The sequence below is a fragment of the Sander vitreus genome, chromosome 8, assembly GCF_031162955.1.
Source record: "Sander vitreus isolate 19-12246 chromosome 8, sanVit1, whole genome shotgun sequence".
In the NCBI taxonomy this organism is placed as follows: domain Eukaryota; kingdom Metazoa; phylum Chordata; class Actinopteri; order Perciformes; family Percidae; genus Sander; species Sander vitreus.
Genome location: NC_135862.1, coordinates 3,531,880 through 3,556,102, shown reverse-complemented (window position 1 = coordinate 3,556,102; position 24,223 = coordinate 3,531,880). Strand labels below are relative to the sequence as shown.

General features: G+C 42.0%; 1 protein-coding gene across 2 annotated transcripts in view; it reads left to right on the top strand.

Moving 5' to 3' along the window:
• The first annotated feature begins 3,490 nt into the window (after positions 1 to 3,490).
• Positions 3,491 to 24,223, top strand: part of glg1a (golgi glycoprotein 1a) — a 54,216-nt gene continuing 33,483 nt past the window's right edge. Inside the window, exons 1-4 of one of the 2 annotated variants that reach the window (XM_078256412.1) lie at positions 3,491 to 3,871; positions 19,230 to 19,259; positions 19,953 to 20,039; positions 22,662 to 22,877. In XM_078256412.1, coding sequence (XP_078112538.1) covers positions 3,539 to 3,871; positions 19,230 to 19,259; positions 19,953 to 20,039; positions 22,662 to 22,877 — 666 coding nt within the window. In that variant the 5' untranslated portion in view covers positions 3,491 to 3,538. The remainder of the gene's footprint in view (positions 3,872 to 19,229; positions 19,260 to 19,952; positions 20,040 to 22,661; positions 22,878 to 24,223) is intronic. The other variant, XM_078256413.1, reaches the window with a different exon arrangement.

The window sequence follows — 24,223 nt, the reverse complement described above, 5'->3', positions numbered from 1 at the left end:
AGAACCAAAAAAAACATTTATTTTTTTCTCGTAGAGGATGTACATTTAATCAAATACACACAAGCAAATATAATATTCAACCCTGAAGAAGACAAGGAAACGTGCTACCTGAAGGCCTGTCTGAAACAGATGGCATTTTAAAAGAATCCACAGAGTTCAGCGGCCTTTAAGCTAATTGGGAGACGGTGGTGATTTTAGACCCTTTTTAGGGGGGGCCCAGCCCTAATGTAAACAGTTTAAAAATGTAGCACCATCTACCAGCCAAATGCTGATAAAATATACAAGTGGCTGGAAGATTTGCTTCCCTCCCCCCAGCCAAAAAACAATGGTAATATATTGAGTGGCTGGTCAAATTTGAACACTCACTAGCCATTTGACTGGTGGACAAAAAAGTTCATTTTGAACCCTGGTAAACCGTGAAAAGAAGGTTTATTAAAGTGCCCATATCATGAAAAAAACACTTTTTCTGGGATTTGGCGTGTTATTTTGTCTCTGGTGCTTCCACACGAATACACACTTTGAAAACAAAACCATCCATGCTGTTCTGAGTGAGATACGGTTTCTGAATGTGTCCTGCCTTCAGTCTCCGGGTGAGCTGGTCAACATCTGCACGGCTGTCTACGTCACTAGCTGAGACGAGGGGGCTAGGGGGCTAACCGTTAGCATGCTAGCTACTACTTACTTACTACTTACATGTCCCTGTTCTGCAAGTATTCCACACAAAGTTAGAAGTGTGCCCTCGTTTTGAAGAAGTCTCCCAGCTAATCCTGCCTTGTACTACTGAAGTTGGAGAAACAGCTAGCTAGCTCATGTAGTCTTACCTAGCTACTGAGCATGTGTGACTGACAACAAAGATGTTACAGCAGTGAGAGCTCTCATGCTGTAGAACACTCTGTAAAACAGAGACCTGAACACAGGGTGAAAAGAGGAGCTGCAGTAATGTGCAGAACAACAAAAATATGGTGTTTTCTGAAAATTAAACCATGTAAACCTATTCTGGAACAACCTCTAAATACAATTATGAACCTGAAAATGAGCATAATATGGCCACTTTAAGGCAGGTAAAGAGAGAATGACAGTAGTCCAAACGTGAAAAAAGAAACCCATGTAGCCTCATAGCATCTTCATTTCATTCAACTCATCTCTCTAAATAACCTTTTTTTCTTGTGCAAACTCTCCACTAGTTAGTGTTGTACTCCAGTTCAGTATTAAAGGACAATTTCGGCGCAAAACGAACCTAGGGGTTATTAACAGATGTGTACCCACTCTGTCGCTCTCTGGGACATGTTTTCATGCTAATCGAATGAGTTTTTAGTTTGAAAGACGCTAGCGCGGACCGCCGATTAGCTTACAACGCTAGTATTCGGGGCACAGGGAAAGTAAAAACAAATCTCTATTTATACCACTAACAAGGCTCAAAATATCACCACACTTCAACGGTAGCATAGTGAGGGTCCCTAAATGTTAACCGAAGCATTGGGAACTTTGTAAGTGTACAGACAGTTTATTGAAAAGATAGTTTATAAAGAAACTCGCGGTCATGTTTACATGCCGCCGCCGTCTTGGAAACCAGTCATGACTTACAGCTGGCGATACAAACTGAAATCAAAAGCAATTTGCTCAATATATCTGAAATAATCTCACTCTACATAACTTGTCTAGTGTACTTACTCAGTGGATAACTGTCCATCTGGTCCCTCCCCGGTCTGGGTACAGCCCTGTTTATCAGAGAGGGGAAATCTTCAGACTGTACAAAACCCTGCGTCTCTTGGGCATCGCGACGCAACAGGTCCCACTCCGTGCAACACAGACACTCCTGTAGGGTGGCCATAGCTTCACAACATCTGCAGGTCCACCACCAGTTTCCCCGAAGTACGAGGCTGTGTTGCGGCACTGACTACCGGTAGCTCGATGCCGCTCTCTCTCTCTCTCTCTCTCTCGTAGCCCTTTCACGGAGCTCCCGCAGCTCTTCGTTCAATAAACTGTCTGTACACTTACAAAGTTCCCAATGCTTCGGTTAACATGTAGGGACCCTCATTATGCTACTGTTGAAGTGTGGTGCCATTTTGAGCCTTGTTAGTGGTATAAATAGCAATTTGTTTTTACTTTCCCTGTGCCCCGAATACTAGCGTTGTAAGCTAATTGGCGGTCCGCGCTAGCGTCTTTCAAACTAAAAACACATTTGATTAGCATGAAAACACGTCCCAGAGAGCGACAGAGTGGGTACACATCTGTTAATAACCCCTAGGTTATTAGGTACTGTTTATACGGTACCGCCGACGGCGACTACATACGTTCGAAAAGCTACGAAAGGATAAGCACTGTAATTTGTATTATTTCCACGTTTTTTTTTTTTTTGCTGTGCGCAAATAAATACATCAAGTTGTTATTATTATGTAACTTCTTGGTCACAAGCAGCATCGACAATAACCGAGCCTCTTATGATCATGATACAATTGAGCAAAGAAAGTTTTGGATAGGAAGCCGATAAGATCGCATCATTGCCATGTTTTTAAATATATAAAGTATATGCAGGATTATACTAAAAAAAAACGGAACAACGTACAGACTTCAGTACAGAGCCGGCCCGACCCATAAGCGAACTAAGCGGCTGCTTAGGGCCCCGTGGCTACCAGAGGGCCCCCAAGAGCGCTTGAAATGTCCCACAATAGAGCTCATAACAGAGCCGGTCTATTTAAAGATAGTGTTGCTGCTAATAGGTCTCACATTAGTCTTTAAAATGCGTATTTGTCCATTATGAGTGCTTAAACTAATATTTACAATGCACAAGTTAGTTTAGTGCCAAGTGCAGTGGCAACATAGACAGAGTCCCCAAACCAAATCCTGCTTAGGGCCCCCAGAGGTCTAGGGCCGGCCTGCTTAAGTAACAAAGCTAATCACTCTCAATCATCACATATGACCCTCTTCTTGTATTGCTGGGTTCATACATCATTCAGACAATGTTTCATGTTTTAGAACTAGTTTCTTAAATGGAAAATGGGTTATGTAGAAAAGTATAGTATAGTATATAATATATATATAGTATTTATATCTTTTTGAAGCAAGGTATCTGAAACAGCATCATGTTAGTTTATGTACCAAACCCAGCGTTCGTATAATACTGCCTCTCAACCGCCGCTCACATTATTCATAACATTTTCAAGTTTTAATGGATGTAAACAAGCTTTAGCAATCCAAAGTCACAGCTTCACGGGTGCAAATTTGCATTATATTCAAACCTAGCTTTTTTTCCCCTCTTGGGTACTATCTGTCAAAGAACTGCAGTATTAACATTTGTACACAGTTTATCTGCTGCCTTTTACTTCCATCTTCTATTTACAGTAAATACCAAGGCATGCAGGAAGAAGACGTTTCCATAGTGGTTGTGTGATTGGACGCTCTCGCTAATTATTCATGAGCTGTCCAGTGCCATCGTAGAAAAAAAGAAAGGGAAAAAAAGACGTCTGCAACTTTACTCCTAGTGCCCATATTTCCTACAGCTCCTGAATGCAGCAGCAGGCTGACTGGTTCTGTGAAGATGGCGGACTGTATACGTGTTCCTCTGCTCCTGCTTTTGATGTGCATCGTATCGTCTTTGCATCCAATTCAAGGACAAAACAACCTTATCAGCAAACTTGCTGTTAATGCGGATAACCAACAGAAACCAGCCGGAGGTGTGGGGCCGGCTGCGGGGGTCCCGGTAGCCGCTGAGAGGATCCTGGGCGCTGGGGCCTCGCTGCCTCGGAGGCGCTCTACCGGTTGGAAGTTGGCTGAAGAGGGGGTGTGCAGAGAGGATCTGACCCGGCTTTGCCCCAAACATTCCTGGAACAACAACCTGGCGGTGCTGGAGTGTCTCCAGGATAAGAAAGAGGTAACGTTACATTAACGGGACAAAATGCCGTGGTTGCAAGGAAAGAAGCAGGGTGTGCCTGCTGAACAAAACCGTTAGCTAGCTGTAATAGTTAGCCAGCTGCTAGCTCTCGGATTGAGATAACGTCACGCTAAATCCCGGTCACAATGTTGGCAATTTATTAGCTTTGACATCATCTTAAATATGACACACACTGTAGAGCAAGCTTGAACACATAGTCAGAGTCGTCGCGGTCCACTCCTTAGTTCGGCATGATGCAATGCCACGAATGGCATTTACCTTCTTTACGACTTGCTAGTTTTTGAATCGTGTCGTCGCATATTTCTTGTCTTTTACGTCTCTGCTGAATTGGAACGTCGTAATGCAGACTTACAGAAAAACAACTGGATAACCCTGAAATAAAAGTTGCTTTGTGGATCAATTGTGAGCCGAATGTACCAGAAGACAGTTGTTACAGATTAACAAAAAAATTTTCTCCGCCTGGTGTCAGTGATTTAACGAATAAGTGAGTGAGCTGTAACATAATAAACTGGCTGATTATTAGCGCATTTCGGAGTTCCAGGACGAAGTGCATCTGGACTAGCTAGCTAGCTGCTAAATGTAAAACTGGACATATAATTTGCCAACCTGCAGGCGTAACAGTTTAAAACCACAATTCGCCATAAGATGTATTAGACAGCTCGGTAACCTGGCAACTTTTTAAACCCATCTAGCCAACGTTAAGGCAGGTAACAACTACCTTTCGCTTGTTGATTTGTGGCTTTGTGTATTACCGTTAAGTACAACGTTTCGTGTAATTATAGACCGTAACGTTACACGGCAGTAAGCACTTTTGCCTTATCTCTGACAACTCACTGAAGCGGTTATTGACGACGTGTAAGTTAAACCTGGTTTTGAAGTTGTATCCCACGTTAAAATGAAGCAGACAGAATAGTTTAAATACATTTTTTTTTCGGCAGAGACTCGTTTTTTTCCCCTGGGAAAGGTGTCGGTGGCCTCCCACTTCAGCCTGGGGGCAGCACCAGGATTAGTAGTCATTGTGGTTTTGGGGTAGTGAATGTTGTCCTGACATGTTGAGGCAACACATTACCAGATGATACAAAAAGATAAAACTCTTCTTCCGCTTTTAGTGCCAACAAAATGTATCATGTAGCACATTTTGTATCTTAAAGGTCCCATATCATGCTCATTTTCAGGTTCGTACTTGTATTTTGTGTTTCAACTAGAACATATAACAACATAAAACACATACTTTTTTTGTATACTGTCTGTCTGAATATACCTGTAATCACCCTCTGTCTGAAACGCTCCGTTTTAGCGCCTGTCTCTTTAAGTCCCAGTCTGCTCTGATTGGTCAGTGTTTCGTGATCTTTCGCATCTGCGTCTCTGCAGCCGGGGAATGACTGTTACGACACTGAAGAGGCATTTTCTAACTATATAGTATAGTTGTGACATCCAAAACCCAAAAGATATTCTCATTCTAACAATGCAAAACGGAGAGAAGCACCTCACGTTTGAGGAGCAGGAATCTGGAAAATGTTGGCTGACAAATGACCAAAAAGATTTAAACAACTCTGAAAAATGTTTATCCATTTCCTGTCCGTTGACTAACCATTTAATCGTCTTTTTTTATGCGACGCCTGTCTTCTCATTTCTAAACCTTAATTAACCAGGGTGGAGAAAGATGGCATTTCGGCGTTGTTTGCACATGAGTTCACACTCTGCTTCGAGAGATGACTGTAAACCGTCTTCCTACAATAAATTGTTTCCCAGCAAGCTAGTGTATTTGTTTATCTTGTTCTAAGTCCACAGGTAGATGTTTGAGAAAGGTGGAGGAGTTCTCATTATTCTCTCACCCATGTACAGTGAGACAGCTTTCCAAGGCTTATCTGTAGTAGGGGTGCAGTACGTGACAAACCCAATGGAGCGTACCACGTGTGTGCATATTTCGTCAGAGTGACAGTGTAAGTGAAGAAATGGAGACAACGGAACAAATCAGAGAAGAGACATGTCCTGTTCTGTAGACATTGTCCTTATTTATACTGTCCAACCAGTAGAACATGTCCTGTTCTGTAGACATGGTCCTTATTTATATATATTTATACTGTCCAACCAGTAGACATGGTCCTTATTTATATATATTTATACTGTCCAACCAGTAGAACATGTCCTGTTCTGTAGACATGGTCCTTATTTATATATATTTATACTGTCCAACCAGTAGAACATGTCCTGTTCTGTAGACATGGTCCTTATTTATATATATTTATACTGTCCAACCATGTAGAACATGTCCTGTTCTGTAGACATGGTCCTTATTTATATATATTTATACTGTCCAACCAGTAGAACATGTCCTGTTCTGTAGACATGGTCCTTATTTATATATATTTATACTGTCCAACCAGTAGAACATGTCCTGTTCTGTAGACATGGTCCTTATTTATATATATTTTATACTGTCCAACCAGTAGAACTATGTCCTGTTCTGTAGACATGGTCCTTATTTATATATATTTTATACTGTCCAACCAGTAGAACATGTCCTGTTCTGTAGACATGGTCCTTATTTATATATATTTTATACTGTCCAACCAGTAGAACATGTCCTGTTCTGTAGACATGGTCCTTAGTTATTTATTCATGTTGGACCAGTCCAATATGACCGTCAGTTGAATTAAACCTTGTGTTGTATTTGTTATGGATCTATTGTGATACGGGAAAACGCAACTTTTGTAATTTTACATACGTTTTAAAAAAAAATATCAAAATTAATATCGATATCGCAATATCACATTTTGTCAATATCGTGCAACCCTAATCTGTAGTTGAACTTGTGGTTTTCAGGTCACTGTGTTGCTTTTTGTGACGGTCAGGTTCATTCAAGTGTGTGTTTGCTGAGATATCAAGTGAGAGGACTGTGGCTGTTGGCCGGGTAACTGCTGACTGCTTACTCACTTCTTTAAGCTCATTATCTGCTTGTCAACAGCCAAACTACAGCACACTGAGAGATCTCTGTACGCTACAACAGGAGCTTACAGCAGCTAAGACAAGCCGTGGTTTGTGCCCCGTTATCTGCTTACTCGATATCACAAGACAGCGTCCCCTCTGGTGGCATAAAGTCTGGTTTATGGTTGTGCGGAGGCTCCTCGCAGAGCTACGACGTAGCCTAGTGGCCTGAAGTTTATACTTGTGCGTTGGTGTGTACGTCGATCTCTTTAAGAGAATAGCAGGGCCGCCGTGTGGGGAGTGTGTGGTAGAGCGAGTGACGGTGATTACCTTCGGAGCGAGTAGCGACTCCAGAGGCATAGTGGGAGAAACGAAGTGTCTCCCCTGGGGCTGGGCGACATGTCCCTATTTTCACCTGTTGCTGAGCAACGTACATTAACATCCCATGGGCTCGTGAATGAGGCATACCTGTAGCAAGCTCCTCCGTAGTAACTAGCGGTAAAGAAAGAGAGACTACGCCCCACAGTAAGCGTGATTGGTTTGCGTACAGTAAAGGCAACGAGTCAGTGTTACCTTTTTATATGACAGAAATCTGTATGCATTTAACTGTTATTTCTGACAATTTTGATAAACAAAAATGTCGATTATGCTTGAGTAAATGCAACCCCAATCAACAAAACTGCTTAAAAAAGTGAATATCAATATTTGAATACGGCCGTTAAAATCCCTGGGAGAGTTCAACACAGCCAGACCCGGGACGTCAAACTGAGATCAGCGCTCCTATTCAAGTAGAGATGTTCCGATACTGCCTAAAACGCTGGTATCGGGAAGTACCATACATCATATCATCCATACAGGGATAGTAGTATACAGCTGTTATACATCATATCATCCATACAGGGATAGTAGTATACAGCTGTTATACATCATATCATCCATACAGAGATAGTAGTATACAGCTGTTATACATCATATCATCCATACAGGGATAGTAGTATACAGCTGTTATACATCATATCATCCATACAGGGATAGTAGTATACAGCTGTTATACGTCATATCATCCATACAGGGATAGTAGTATACAGCTGTTATACATCATATCATCTATACAGGGATAGTAGTATACAGCTGTTATACATCATATCATCCATACAGGGATAGTAGTATACAGCTGTTATACATCATATCATCTATACAGGGATAGTAGTATACAGCTGTTATACATCATATCATCTATACAGGGATAGTAGTATACAGTTGTTCGCAAGTTCAGGAATCTGTATCGGGAAGCAAAAAATGGTATCGGACCATCTCTATCTCAAGTTCATGTCCTGCTTTTCAACGATTGGTTGTTTGGTAAATTGCTCTTAAAAACAGTCGTAGAGGGCTTGAATGGCTGGATTTTTTTCTCAGTTCTTAGCATTTTGCCACTGGTTTTTCCTTTGGTGCTATAAGAACCTAATTCCTCTATGAAAGGAAAAACCCTGCAAAAGTGAAAAATAATTTGTGCATCCAACCTGCGATTTGGAACTCGCTCCCAAATTGTAACGGGTTCGTACTTGGCCCGTGCTACACCGTTCCACCAAGTCTTCAGGAACATCGAGCCAGCTGTTTTTTTTTTTTTTGCATGATCCTGCTGACAAACAAACAAATATAACCAAAAAAACCCGAATCTCTTTGGCGGCAGTAATAATCATTAGTCGCAGCAGCCCTAAGTGGAAGACGTGATAGGCATGTCTTATTATTTATAGACGGATGAATCAACAGATGAATCGATAATCAAAATAATAGTCGCGGACGAAGAGTAGACAAGGCATCAAATGTCACATTTGAATTCAAATCGACCTCCAATCAGTTTGTCTGTTCCTGTCTGGCATTTTAAGTGTAGGTTGATGAAACAATAAGTTGAAGAAATACCAGTCTGTCACCTAAAGGCAAAAGGTAATTTCTTCTTGGTTTGAACTCTCCTCGTTCTTCTGACATGGTGGCAGTTTGATATTTTATGCAAACGTGCATATCAGTATCATCTCAGTGGCTTCTGTGCCAGTCTCAGTTTGCTCGCTGTCTGATTTAATGAAGGACCTTTTTAAAAGACCTTTTTTAACGCCTCTGCGAATGACGTGTTTAAGGTCACGTTCACCACTGGAATGAACTGAAAAAGAAAACGGTTTCATATCAGATTGTTTTCTTGCCTTCTACCGAGGTGTTGACTTTGAGATAAAGGTGAAAATGGTTAAAGATGACAGTGACGTCCCAGGCATTTTAATCCCATTTTATGCTGTAATTGTTGACGTTTTCATCAGGAGTGACTGCTTTGTTTTTTACTCTATTGGTAAGCCGTATATATTTACAACAATAAAATACCATTTATCATTTTTTTTTATATATATATTTTTTTTTATTTTAAAAACCAAATTCCAGACATCTTAATGCTCTGTCAGCACCAGAGTTTGTTGGCATTCGACATATTTCCCACGTTTTCTGCTTACTGAAAAAAAAGACATTTTATTTGTGTTTTTCCTTGTGCGTTATGAAAACGGTAGCTTTTAGTTTAAAAATAAATAAAACAAAGCAATGTATTTTTGATTTTTGCTCAACATTCGTAACTTTCTGTTGTCGCTATTCTCGATGTTTTTGTCACTTTTTCCGTGTTTTTGTTGATTTGTGCTCCGCTTCTTTTGGCGTTTTTTGTTTTTTTTCAACGTTCTTTTATAAAAAAATGTTTTTCCAATGCTATATAATTTAATAAAACACCCAAATTCAATGAAAGCAGTGAACTGATCATTTATTTATTTTACTCGTGAAGAGCGTCGTATGGACCCATCCACGTTATTTCTTTGACAGTTTGGTTGAAAAAGAAAACAAACCCAAATATAGGAACTTTTTGAAGATGGGTCAGAATTGACCCGAGGACAACAGGAGGATTAAATACTTGTCTGCATGCTGGAATATAATAATAATAAAGAAAAAACACTTCATTGTATGATTGCACAACATATCAAATGGCTTTGATTGCATATTTTATATATATTTAACAAAATAAACATACAATGGAAAGATATTGGCAAAAAGAAGACAAAGTAAGCTGATCTGTATTAAATACATCCCATCTAAACATCTATTTATGAAAGACTTTTCAAACACAACGTAATATAGTATATGTCCATTATCTTAATAGGTTGTCCAACTTCATAGTTTTTGTTCGTCCATAGTTTTCAACTTTTAGTGCAAAAGGGAAATCGGTCACCAGACAAAACCTTTTGCAAACTGTATCTGTATCCAAAGCCTGAATCTTACGGTGTGGCATGAATGCAGCTCAAGGCCCAGTGAACCCAGATTTCTTTGGGCTGTGCCGTCTCGTCTTTGTACGATCAACACGAACGCTGCTGCCGAGGAGCGACCGTGGCGCTCGCTCGTCTTCCTTCTGTGTGAAGGCCACGGGCTGCCCAGATGGCACCCGCGCTGCTGTTCCCTGGTTAAGGGTGAGATTGAGAGCTGCTTTTAGACTCTAAGCATTTTTGTGTGTCTCCGGCCTGGCCGCTGTCACTCCTGCTGGTGGCTGTGGTTTTGTGGACGTGGTGCAGAGTCACCGAGTCTAGAGGGAGGAGGCTTTGGAGATTGAAGGTTTCGTTTTGTTCCAGCCTGTCGGCTGCGTGAAGCCTCCATGTGTCTCTGTCGCAGCCTCCCAGTTGTACCCAGTTTGATAATTGGCAATTAACACATTAAAGTGTGATTTTGTTCACTGTGATTGTTTTTTCAACCTATTTCCCCATGCATTAGTGTCTAAGTGACTTAATTGGTCCAGTATTGAGCGAGACCGCCGTAACCGGCAGCTGTGAACCGGGCTGCGATGTAACCCAATCAATAGCCGTCAATTTCAGTCCACTAAAAGTGCTGTTTTTGCCGCTGACAGGCTCAGATTATTATTCTAAGTGTTTGACTATGTTATGGAAAGGATCCCTACAGAGACCTTTTCTTTTCGGTGTTCAACATGAAACAGCTCAGGAGCCACCAGACTCCATTCAAATAAACAGGACTTTTAGCGTGTGTAGAGCCAGCAAATTTCCACATTTTAAATGGGTGAATTAAGGGTTTATTTCAACCAAACCAGATTGGTGGAACAGTGGGAAGACGAACCAAGACGGCTTTTGAGAGTTTTATTTTTGTTTCTGTCGACTTTGAATGAAGTGTGTTGATAAAAGTCTGGTGGGTTTGGTAATTTCGTGGCCGTTTCATGTTAAACAAAGAGGATCGTACTCTTTAACAAAAAAGGTCTATCTCCGTAGGGATCCTTTCCATAATGTTGTCAGACACTTAGAATAATAATCTGAGCCTGTCAGTGACAAAAACAGCACTTTTAGTGGACGTAAAAAATAAATTGAAGGTGCACAATTGTCCAACAACGTTACATTGCTAGCTTGTTTCTCCGCAGCGGTCTGCAGGTTAATCGGGACTAATTTCAAAGATTGTTTTCCCATCAGTCACTTAGACACAAAAAACATGGGGAAAATAGGAATTCAGCAGTGGGTTGGATGCATTTGAGGTCAAGGCTCTGCAGACCAGTGATGTTCTAACTGCAAAAAACATTTCTTAATGGAGCTGGTTTTGTCCACGGGCGTATTATCATGTTGAAACAGGAAAGAGACAAAACATGGACTGTTGCCAAAAACTTTGAAGAACACTATTGTCTGAGATATCACTGCTGGATAGTGATGGGAATTCCAGCTCTCTGAAAGGAGTCGGATCCAATGGCTCCGTTCCTTTTACGATTCAGATCGGTACTAAAGAGCCCAAATCAGGAAAAACGGTAATAGACCCTCTAGAGGCGATGAAGTAGGGTTGTAACGATGCATTGATCTGGAACCAATATCATCGACGCAAAGTGAAAATATCGATACGTATCAACTTTAAGGATGGGCTTTTATTTTGAAATTCCCATTTAATACTTACTCTTTTTATTAACGAATAGTATGTTTTTCATTTACAAACCGGAAGAGCTCAGTAATACAATTGTGAAATCATATGGTAAGCCCTGTTTGCACGGGATTAGTATCATCTGGGAACCCCCTCAGGGCTTTATTACGTGGTCGGATCGGTGCATAAACTCCAGTACTTCCCGATACCGGCGTTTTAGGCAGTATCGGAGACCATACCGATACTGGTATCGGAACATCTCTTAAAAAAAATTACATACGAGCTCGCCAAATCGCAGACATGTCTGTTCACACAGGACTAATATCACCGGACCTCAGTGTTCGGCGAAAGATGGTAGGTCATTTGCGGGGGAATCTTTACTCTACAAATTACAGACCTTACGATTCGCACGAGCTTAAGATCACAGACAACCTCTGTAATTATTACGAATGACTAGAGGTCACCAGGTAATACTAATCCCATGCGATTAGGGCTTCAGTTGCTTTTTGTGAGCTGCCTTCACACGGTCTTGGAGATATAAATGTAACTGATTGGGGTTAAATGGGCTTATGATATCGTCTCGTATCGATAGCGGGCCCCTGAAATCCTATGGTGGCAGACTTTGTGATGTCAGCAAATATCGTGTCTTTGTTCAAAGAATCATTATAATATCGTATTGTGATCAAACTTGTGATTTGCACTCCTACGACCAAGTACATTTTATTTCTGTGTCTTATTTTTTTTCTTCTTCACTTTTACATAAATAAAAGTAAACAAATAGTCATTACGGTACTGTCACTTTAATACAGGATTACCGGTCTGGTTGTCAGTCTCAGCGCTGGTGTGTCCTGATGATAAAGCTGCTGCTTTTTATAGGCTTATCTTGCATAAACCTAAACAAAGACCGGAGCTTTTAGTTTGTTTTTGGGCCATAAAGAAGAAGAAAAATTGATCCTGGTTGCTGAGCAACATCTTTTTTTTCTTTTTTGTCCCTTTCAGTGTCTGACGGTCCATTCAGGCTTTGTGTTGACATTCATCCGAAAGTGTTGAAGTGTTTAATCCAGTGTTTGAGAACTGTGACGTTACCAGTGATTTAACGAAACACTCAGACGACCTCGCAGCGAAAACACACCGGCCCCTAAAAGGCCTCTTTACAGTCGCCGCACCCGACCTTTTTAAGTGATTTTAAGTGCGCGAGCAGAGATCGTGTACCACTCTATTTTTTTTTTCAGCGGCGCACAACAAGGCGGAAATGGGAAGCATGGACGAGTTCGAGGGCAACCGGATGCCAGGACTCTCGGAGTGACTGCAAGTCTCTCTTGTAAACTTCCTGGGTTAAGATGAGCTCTTTTATGGTGAATGAAAGGCTTGATCCGACGAAGTAGGTCATCCAATCAAATCCAAGCATTGACGGCAATGCTGCTGCCAGTTCTGCCGTTGTTTACTTTTTTCTTCTTCTAGTCCGTCGAAATAATAAAGTCGGTAGCCTTTCCTCATTAGCGCCACCTCTGTTCAGGAGAAGACTGCAACTAGTGTTGCGACCACCAGCGCGAGTATAAATAGTTACAGCGCGCCCATGACGTTACATTGTCGTGCGAGAGGTCGGGAACGGCGAGTATACCAGACGTCTATGAGACCAAGACTGATCAGTCGGGTCCCCGAGGTCCCAAAAAATGCCTCAAAACGCACCGAGGCGACGCCGACTTGAGCGTATGCTCTGCGCGTGCTCGAAACGTAATACGCCTCCATAGCAGCAGGCGGCGCTTCTCTGTATTGTTTCCGAGAAAATGAAAACCGAAAATGATTGGACGAACGCGTCACGTGGGTCTTTTTTCTCCGGAAATTCACAGCCAGACTGTCATGGCGGCTCGTTCAGAATACAATCTCATATTGTATTAAAATAGTTCACCGAAACGTGTTTCTGAAAACATTTTAAGAGAGAAATAAGAGTCTTCATTTCAGTTCGACAAAAGTCAGTTTAAAAGATTTTCGTCAGATATTGAGAGACTCTAGTCACGCTCATCCCGCTCGCCATTTCCGGGTGAGTCCCGACTGCCCTGTCTCCGACTGAGCATGTCAGGTCGGCGAACATGAAGGCCGACGGCTCCTCCAATGGACGACGCCACGCAACACCCCGAACAGACTCGAGTCACCGACCTCGCCAGACTGTCCGACGGCCGATTATCGGGTTGATGTGTCAGGACCTCGTTGGGTCAAGTGTCGCGTAGAGCAGCTATTTTTATTTCGGTGCCCATGTTATCCAATCCATCCGTTCATACCGGGCGCGTAGGCCCGCGCGCTGCAGCGATCGTTTCGGCGTCTCCTCTATTTCTTGCGCGAGACGCGGGCGAATGTGTCAGGCCAGGCAGGTAATGTAAAAATAAAACGGATTTCAAAATAAAACACCCAGGTTCATGGTGATTTTGGCGGTCTTGACTTCTCACAGCGAGACACGCAATCAGGAACACGGAGAGAGTGACACACACACACACACACACACCGGTCACAAACCTGACCTGAATACTTCCATACCCAGCTGTTTGATAGGAAAAAAGGCACACATGTTTTGTGTGTGGAGAGTCAAATAAAACAAACGGCGTGCAGAGACCAGTAGTTCTATCTGACCTGAATCAAGAAAAGGTGTTTAAACAGATAAAGATGTGCTGTCTCAAGTCATTGTTTGATGTGATTTAGATGTGGTAAAGACTGGTGCTAGGACCTGATAAGCCTAGGCCGTCTACGTATCCCTTTACGAGCGGGTCAAGTGTTAGGTTGACATTTTGTTTTATTTGTTTATACATTTTATAGATATTTTAATTGTTCGAAATAAAGATTTTATATATTTCATTTATTCATTCAGGCTTAGTTCTCGATTGGCTTATTGAAAACGCAGCATGATGTAACAGGATCAAGTTTTGTTTGTCGCGGCCGCCTTTCTTGCTCGATGTCCACTTGATTTTGATGGGGCAGTGGTGGCCCTTAAGGTTAGAGAAGCGAGCTTGTGACCGGGAGGTCGTCGGTTCAATCCCCAGACCGGCAGGATAATATCTGGGAGGGGAAAGTGAAAGAGCAGCACTTGTCACTTCCTTCATTACCGTCACTTCCTTCATTACCACCACTGAGGTGCCCTTGAGCAAGGCCCTTAACCCCAACCTCTCCAGCAGATCAGACTGTGGTTGTACTGGGCAGCTTCCAGGTGTCAGTGTGCAACTGTGTGAATGTGATCAGGGCATTGCTGCAAAAGAAAGGTTTGACACATATTATTGCACTAGTTTATATTGCGACTTCGAAAACCTTGCAATTAATTGTGCAGCCCTAGGAAGCAGGGCTTTAAAGTGATGAAGATAAAGGCTGTTTAAACTAGTGCTGTCAGTTAAATGCGTTGTTATGCTAACGGCGTTAGCGCAAACCCATTTTAACAGTGTAAATTTTTTTTATCGCGAGATTAACGTTCTTTTTGGCCTAGCAAACTTTGTAGTTTATTTCACATGCTGTTGCAACAACTAGTAATGTTAGAAAAACTACAACACCACACCGGATCTAGCTAGACTGAAAACAAAACGGCACGCTGCACACACTTGTTTGGGCTCTCGAGCCGGCCAAAGAGTAGTAGGCTAACGTTACGTTTTGAGTGGATGGTGAGCACGAGACGCCGAAATTGATGGCAATAAGATTCTGAATGGAAAGTTTACTTTAAAAAAAGTTGCCAAATGGTTCCATTGACAAGACCAAAGTGATCTGTGTGTTTTGTCGTTGTGAACTGAGCTATCATCACAGCACGACCAGTCTGAAATACCACTTGATGGCCAAGCACACAGCTGATGGCCAACCACACAGCTGATGAGAATTCTCCGCCCCCTCGTCAAAGCTGTTACATTGTGTGAGAGATTATTTGCTCCAAGTGAGAATGTTAGTGTGAAATTGAACACTACAGTATATGCCAGTGTTGTTTCCAATGAAAAAAACATTTGCACAAAGCACTACGACAGCACTAGTTTAAACCCAAACGCACAGCTGCCGTGCTCTCTGCTTCATGGCTCAGTAGGTGCTGGAAGTGGCCGGCTTCCCTCTGGATTCGCTCTTCTTTCAATCACTTCATTTCATTTTTCTCTCTCCATCTCTTCCTCTCGCCCACTTCCAATCATAGCTCAACCTCGTGCCGGTTTTCCCAAGACGAAATGAGGAGAGCTGATTAAGTTTAATTTAGCTGCAGCTATTAAATGAGATGGAGGTTTTCACACTCTGTCAGTGAGCGGAGACGGAGCGTTGGTAAAAACAAAGCGCCTTAATGTTTTTGTCTGAGCAAAGTATGTGAAAAGGGTGTGTGAGCTGAGTCTGTTTCATATCCTCCTGTTGTGTTAGATTCCATCTCTAACAGCTGCCACTGAGTTTAACACACACACGCAGAGTTTGATTAATACAACCGATCCGATTCACCTGAACAGTTAATATCCTGTTGCCATATAAAATGTATTTCCCCTGCTTCCATAAGCTCTCTTTGGTAGGAAAAAGAGGCTGCTTTCATCGTCAGTGGCTTTTGAAATCAACGCAGGATTGAACAGATGAGAAGTTTTTTTTGGCTTTTCCGAAATATGCAGATCCCCTGGCGGAGCCGGGCAGAGACGCCCACATGAGTCACATTGTGCTCTGCTGCAGCAGTGATGTGATGTTTGGATGTTCAGTCCAGAGGATGGGTGGACTGAGCGCGTGCAGAGGCGGGGTGTTCTCCCTGCGGGCCGGGGGCCGCTCCAGAAAGTCCCGTTCCGTTTGTTCCAGCATCAGACTGGCCGTCTCCATCCAGGTTAACACCCCACACCCTTCAGCTTTTGCTGACAATGACGCACTCGCTGTGTTGACTTTGCACAAAAAAAAAAAAAAATAGGATGCTGCTTTCAGGCGCAAGTCGGAAGCACCGGAATTACAGGTTGAGAGTCCGTACACCGAAAAATCAAGGCAGTAAATGTGAGACAAATATTGTCTACGTAAACATACACGCCACTTGGCATGTTATCGCGAGAAGAAAGTGACGGCTGAGTTTGGGTTGGGTTTAGCAAAAGAAGAACCGGACTTTCCTTGCATTGTTAGAAAAACTGTGACAAAGATGACATTCAGATGCCAGTTAGGGCTCTAAAACGTGAGACTTGACATGTCTTCTAATTTAAGTTGCGCTGGACTGTGGCAGAAAGGACCTTCTATTTATGGCCTCCAAAGTAAGAGATATATATATATATATATAGAGATGGATGGATGGATGGATGAAAATCCATCAGTAATGTTGAGAATTTCTAAAAACAAATGTCTATTCAGACATGTGACAAAAAGCAGAAACCACTCAATTAAATGTTTCATATCAAGAGCCAGTACTTTCTAAAATTAAAAATACAAACACAAAGAGAGGCTTTATCTGAACTAGTACTGCTCTGCTGTTCTGGCGCTGGGTGTGTCGGGTCAGTGTGGGTCACATTTCCAGCACCATTTTATTTATTTTTTTTTACCTCAGTTGACCACTGAGTCAACTCTGTGCCGTTTATAACATCTGTCAGTCAGTTGGTCGGTACCGTCCTCTCCTTCAGTGTGAGCAGACTGAGACTCCTTCCTCCCAACAGACTGCATTTACGGTCTGTGTGAAGAGCATTGTGACACTTGTGTGTAAAACAAACTGTAAATAGAACACGCACACACACACACACACACACACACACACACACACACACACATATGAATGTTCAAACACACACAGACGGCCTATTCCTGGCCTGTGGTGCGGCTGCCATGTGGTGAACAGTAAGAACTCTTCAGCCATCTGCAGCGTGTTGGAAGCGTTTCCAGGCAAAATAGAATAGGAAAATATGTTTATATGTCATTTAGACACGAATACAAAATAATAAATGACATGTTGATGTTTGAAAGGTTTTGACATAAATGAAGATATCAATCTAATCTAATATTGCAGCTGTCAATACAGAACAAAATATTCTTTAGCCTGTTTTGCCGTCAATACTGCTGACGTTGTCTTTGCTGTAATCAAATCAGTCTATATTTATGTTTAACATGGCATTTCATTTTATCAATGGGAAACATCCACGTGTACAGACGAGGCTAGCAGCAGTGCCACGTCAGACACTTTTCTGGTGTCTAAAGACATAGAAAAATCCACGCAGCTGACACGCAACAGAAACGCCCCGCTCACGTCTCGCAGGCAGTGTGTAACGGGCCCTAGGCTACATCTACACTACTAAGTTTTGGTTTAAAAAGGAATGTCTTTTTGCAACATTTACGGCTTTTCCGAGCCCCTGAAAAAACAGTGCTGCTCCCGTTTTGGGTTGAAAACTCCGGGGTTGATTTGTCGTCTGGACGGGCACAAACGGGTAGGCAGGCTTACATACATCCACCAATTTCAACCGCAGAGTAACGTCAGACGATGTGTTTCATGTTCACACCGACGTGTTCATGTGGATGGAGGTTAGTTCTGCGACTGGAGCTAAAACTCTTTTAGCCTGACGTGGTCATACTAGATTCTAGTCAGAATCTGAGTCTGATGCTGCTCCATTGGGCTGTGATTATGGGGCGTGTTTCAACCAAACCAGGAAAGAAAATCAATTGGATAGACCTACAACCAATCAGAGCAACAGATAGACCTACAACCAATCAGAGCGCCCCATCTCCTTAGCGATCATCAGGGCCAGCTGATAAATTAAACTTCTGCCAAATCTCGTAGGAAGGACGGCAAAAACAACTTTCCGATCGACAAATGCCCTGATCGTGGTTCTCTTCCTCTTTTAAAATGAAGGCGCTGTCGATATCTTCTAACAGACGCGATGGCGGAATCTACACATCTCAGTTCTCCAGCGGCAGCCATCTTTGTTGTAAACTAATTCAACCCAAGCGCTCTTTGGTGACGCGGTTGATCACGCTACTGTTGATCATCTGTCCATCATCGTATAAAGCCCGCCCTGACAATCTGATTGGTCCAAACAGCTCTGGTTCGAGCAGTTGCTCCACAACGGAGCAAGTCCAGACCGAACTTCCCGACCTCAAATGTTGTGGGCGGGGCTAAGTTGGGCTGGCATCCAGGCAAGATGGCAGCTTGTACAGAGATTTTTGACTCAAAGCGCTGCTGAAACAAAACAACGTAGTAGTGTGGATGTAGACTAAACCGTCTTCCCAAAATGAGACGGTCTACAGAGGTTACACCCTAATCGCTACACCACTGCTAGACTCAACAACAACCGCCTGAACGCACCGTTCCACTACAGACGAGCACGGAATGGATTACGGGATGTTACGGTTTGCAAGAGATACTGGTTGGGTCCTCCAACTTCACATGTCTCCACACCCAAGGAATGGCAACTGTAACGTACATTTAGTCTTGAATCTCACAGAGCTGTAGCTCCTTATCGGCGTCATAAAGAATCTCTGGATAAATGATCTTAAATCCTAAAGTTATCTTCAATTTACACTTAACGTCTCCTTTCTCTCCTTCTCTTTTCAGGAAACGGAGATTGCCGCCGAATGCAACCATGTAAGTGTCTTCACTTCCTAAAGCACTGCTTCCCAGAGTGCACCATGTTCTCCTATAATCCCGTTTTAGTGTATGTTAAGCATTTAACCCCAGAGTAAAGGATTTTTGTGAAATTGGGTTGACAAAAACTAAAAAAATCCCAATTCACTTGCCACTAACTATCTTTAGTATCTATTTCTTTCTTAATCTTTAAAAATAGGATTATAAAATAGTTTGACAAAACAATCCCAATTTAAGATCGACTCATTAGCTTGTTCCTCGAGCTCTTACGTGTGTCACGTGAAAAGTGAAAATGTGTTTAGTGTAAAACGGTTCCTTGAGAATCTTGAGTGGCTCAGTAACTAAAATAAGCTACTACAGTGCACGGTGTTCTTGTTGTATGCAATTTAAGAAATACAAATGTTGATTTGTCTTTAAAAAGAAACCATGTTCTTCTTTTAACAAAAACTTGGTTGATTTTGTCTTTTGTATATTTTCTATTCCTCTTTTATAAAGCAACATTATTTCTTATCCAGTGATAGATGGAATATTCGCTAAAAAGCTTGATTACTAAAACAGTTGATAGCTGCAGCCCTATTACATCTTAGAACTGAAAATGGAGAGAGGCACTAGGGGTGTGTGTGTGTGTGTGTGAGAGAGTGTGAGAGAATCTGTCTAATCCAGATGTTTTTATGCACCTTCTCTCTCCTCCAGCTGCTGTGGAACTACAAGCTAAACTTGACCACCGACCCAAAGTTTGAGTCCGTAGCCGTGGAGGTCTGCAAGACCACCATCTCGGAGGTCAGTCGCTGAAACCAAACCACTACAGCTTACCTGCTAGATTTGTTTTGTGAACATACAAAACTTAAAACTCGCTCGATCAGCTGCTGGGTTTCCTCCGGCGTCGCTGTGTGATACAGGACGGTATATGTAAAGCACGTATCGATGTCTCCAAAGCAAGTAGTGTTATGCACTGATATCAAACGAAATTCGCTGCTAATGGAGTTTAGTTAACACTGTAGACATGCATGGAGTCCATTCAAGGCAGAGAAATGCGGGACTGTAAGCAATGTAGCTAATGTTAACGTTAACTTTAGCGTTAGCATAGCAAGCTAGCGGTTTTTAAAAACGTTTCAATTACAAATATGGTTGCAAATATATATGTACAGGACTGTGTAGAGCACAAAACAAGACCGTCGTAAGTTTTAAATCAATTCTTTAAGCCGAAAATACTTAGATTTATGGGTCTCTCTGGTCGACCTGGCAGCCATTTTCCTTGTTGCGTAATGAATCTGGATACCCGTTTCTTTTCAAGTAAGCTCGCGTCCTTGCTTGGCATTAAGGGGTATATAGCCCTTCCCCTTAGCCCTACCCCTCGACCAAAATTGGTATTGGGACAGCACTTACTCTCACGTGGGCGCGCAAATCTAAGGGGTTAGGGGTAAGACAGAGAAATGAGACGCAGACTTTCCTAACTCAACATTACTTTCCTAACTAAGACAAAATAACAGATGTAATGTATTACAACAGAGGGACAAAAACTAACAAAACTGGATCGGCCTGTGGATCTGTTCGTTTTTTCCGATCCCCGATCCAGATATTTTGTCAATATCGGGACCGATATCCGATCTTAATATCGGATTGGTGCACCCCTAGTTTATATATTTTTTCAAACGCCGCCACCAATAACCTTATCACAAGGGGAATAAAGGGCACACCACGTTCTAACATACAGGAAGTCCTAATCTTTAGGATCTGTTTGAAGTTCCTGTATCAGCCATGAAGCTGTAGGTTTTGTTTTATTTTTTTTTATTTTTTTTAAAGCCTCAGAAGCACACAAAGCTTCCGGAAGCTGCTTTGCGGTCACAAACCCTCCAGTTTTTTATTAAGCTGTTTATCAGTCATTAATTTAACCGTTAGCAGGTTTCACATGCATGTATTTAATTGCTTCATAGTAGGAACCAAGCAATAAAAACATAGAATACTAGTGACTCTAAACTGAGTTTTCTCTGTGATTATGTCACAGAGGGAGCCCTAACAGCTCCATTTTAAAGCAGGTGTTGCTAAAAACAAGCACTGAGGACTTCGCCATGGTAAATACTATCAAAAGGACCCAAAAGTCTGTCCATGTTCTCCCCGCTTTTCAATTTGTTTTGACAACAGTCAACCAGAGGAAAAAGTCCTACAAGTTGTATGTTGGCCGAGCGTCACCTACTGTACCAGATGTAGAGTTGCTCCAGTCATTTTTCCCCATTCTTCCCCACTCGTGTATATATACAGGGAAAACTACGGGTTACTGACTTAACCGCGGTCACTGCTGTGGATGTAAACGCACTGAATCTGAGTCCAGGGGTTACATAAATAATAGAAAATGGCCAATACATCGTGTTTTGGACTGCTATTTCAACACAAGCAATTTAAGAAACAATGTTCACTGATCTGACGACGCAGAAAGAAACACAAAGTGCAGCTTTCTCTCTAAAATGTGTGCCCAGATGGGCTCAGACGTTCAGGTCACAGATGAGTAGGACTGGGTACCAAATTCAGTACTTTTTAGGCACCGACCGAATTGCCTCTAAAGTAGCGAGTAATGGAAAATGCCTCGTCATCCAGTACCCTATTTTAATACCTAAGGAGTAAATCTCAAAATTTGTATTGTTGGTTAATTGGTTAATTATTAACATCCCTGCAATAAACACTCAAGAAGTGACCAAGTAGGGGTGTAACGAAACATCGATCTGGATCGATGTTTCGATTCAGTGATCAACAATCCAGTGTCATCGACGTAAAGTGAAAAGATTGTTGTTGTTTTTTAAGGTTATTTTTTGGGCTTTTCCACCTTTTTATTTGATAGGACAGCTAGGTGAGAGAGGGGGAAGACATGCAAGGAATCGTCACAGGTCGGATTCGAACCCTGGACCTCTGTGTTGAGGCATACACCTCCAAGTATATGTGCGCCTGCTCTACCCACTGAGCCAACCCGGCCACGATACATATCAAATTTAAGATGTTCTTTTATTTTGAAATTCCCACTGGTGTTTGTGCAGGAAACTCTACACTACACGTAGGTTATAGTGTTGTTGTTTTTTTATTTATTTATATTTTTTTTTATATTATTTTTTGGGCATTTTCGGCCTTTATTTTTGACAGGACAGCTGAAGACATGAAAGGGGAGAGAGAGGGGGGAATGACATGCAGCAAAGGGCTGCAGGTCGGAGTAAAACCCAGGCCCGCTGCGTCGAGGAGTAAACCTCTATATATGGGCGCCCGCTCTACCAACTGTGCTATCCGGGCGCACGCTTCAGATAGTTTTTAATGAGAGAGGATTATTTGCACAGAAACAAATTATTTAACAACAAGGATATTCAGAGTGCTTTGAGTTGTCGTGCGGAGCTGATGAAGCTGTCTGCGCTCCTCCCTCAGATTAAAGAATGCGCGGCGGAGGAGCTGGGCAAGGGCTACCTGGTGTCCTGCCTGGTGGATCACCGTGGCAACATCAGCGACTACCAGTGCAACCAGTACATCACCAAGATGACCACCATCGTCTTCAGCGACTACCGGCTGATCTGCGGCTTCATGGACCAGTGTCGCGAGGACATCAACGCGCTGCGCTGCGGCAGCATCAGCACCGGGGAGAAGGTGAGACGCAAAAACTCCAAAAACAGTCTGGCGTTTAAAGAATTAAAAACTCCAACTGGGGTTTTAAGTTTGACACTAATCAGGGTTTGGTGCTGTTCAGGTTTGACTCGATTTTGTTCTCATTGAATCCTGGTTTCATTGCTTTATTAAGAAAAGTAATAGGGCAGCAACTAATGATTATGTTAATGTTTGGTCTCTAAAAGGTCAGAAAACAGTGAAAAATGTGGATCAGTGTTTCCCCAAAAAGCCCAAGAAGACGTCCTCAAATGTCTTGTTTAGTCCCCAACTCAAAGATCTTCAGTTTACTGTCCCAGAGGAGAGAAGAAACTAGAACAATATTCATATTTAACACGCTGACATCAGAGATGTTTTTCATAAAAAATGACTGAAACCGATCAATGGATTATCAGAATAGTTGCCCAGTAATACATCTAATCGATTAATTTGTAGCTTTTGAAAGTAAAAAATAGTTTTATATACCTAAGATTTAGGCGACCAAAAACACGTTTATTATATTAATCCTCATAACAGACATTGTGTAATTCTTTGTTTTGTTTATTTAACCAGGTAGGCCGTTGACTACAGTACAAAATACAATAGGCTACATATAATACAGATTATGGAGGCATTACAAAGCCGGCGCCAAGGCAAGGCAGATGTATTTGTATAGCACAGTTCAGCAGCGGTGCAATTCAATGTGCTTTACATAAAACATTAAAACACAGTTAGAAATGAATTAAGTTAATACAAAATTAAAACCGTTAATCAAAAACAGATTAAATACAGGAATAAAAGAATGAAATTCCCAATACAGTGCAGTGCAAAGAATGAAACAAAGGCAGTATCGAAAAGAAAGGTCTTCAGCGTTGATTTAAAAGAGCTGAGCGTAGGTGCTAATCTACAGTTTACTGGAAGTTTGTTCCAGATACGTGGAGCATAGAAACTGAACGCTGCTTCCCCCTTAGAGGCCTCTGCGGTTCATAGTTAAAAAGTAAATCCGAAAGGTAATTTGGCCCTAAACCATTTAGCGACTTGTAAAGTGAGGTATAAGTAAGTCGAGGGATATGCAGAAGTGGTATGGTAATAACACCATATACATGAATAGACAGTCTATATAAATGTTGAAATGTAGTAAAGAGTTAATATACAGTTAGTGCAGATTGTGGTCTAGATAGTGATGTAGGTCAGATGTGCAAAAATTGTATGACAACAATGGTAGGAAGAATAACAGTTGAGCATGGCAGGGCAGATGGAATAGTGCAAAAGAGCGTAAACAGAATATGATAGCAGTGCAGGTGAAGATGTGCAACTATGCAATGGGGCATGACAGATAATGGAATAAGGGG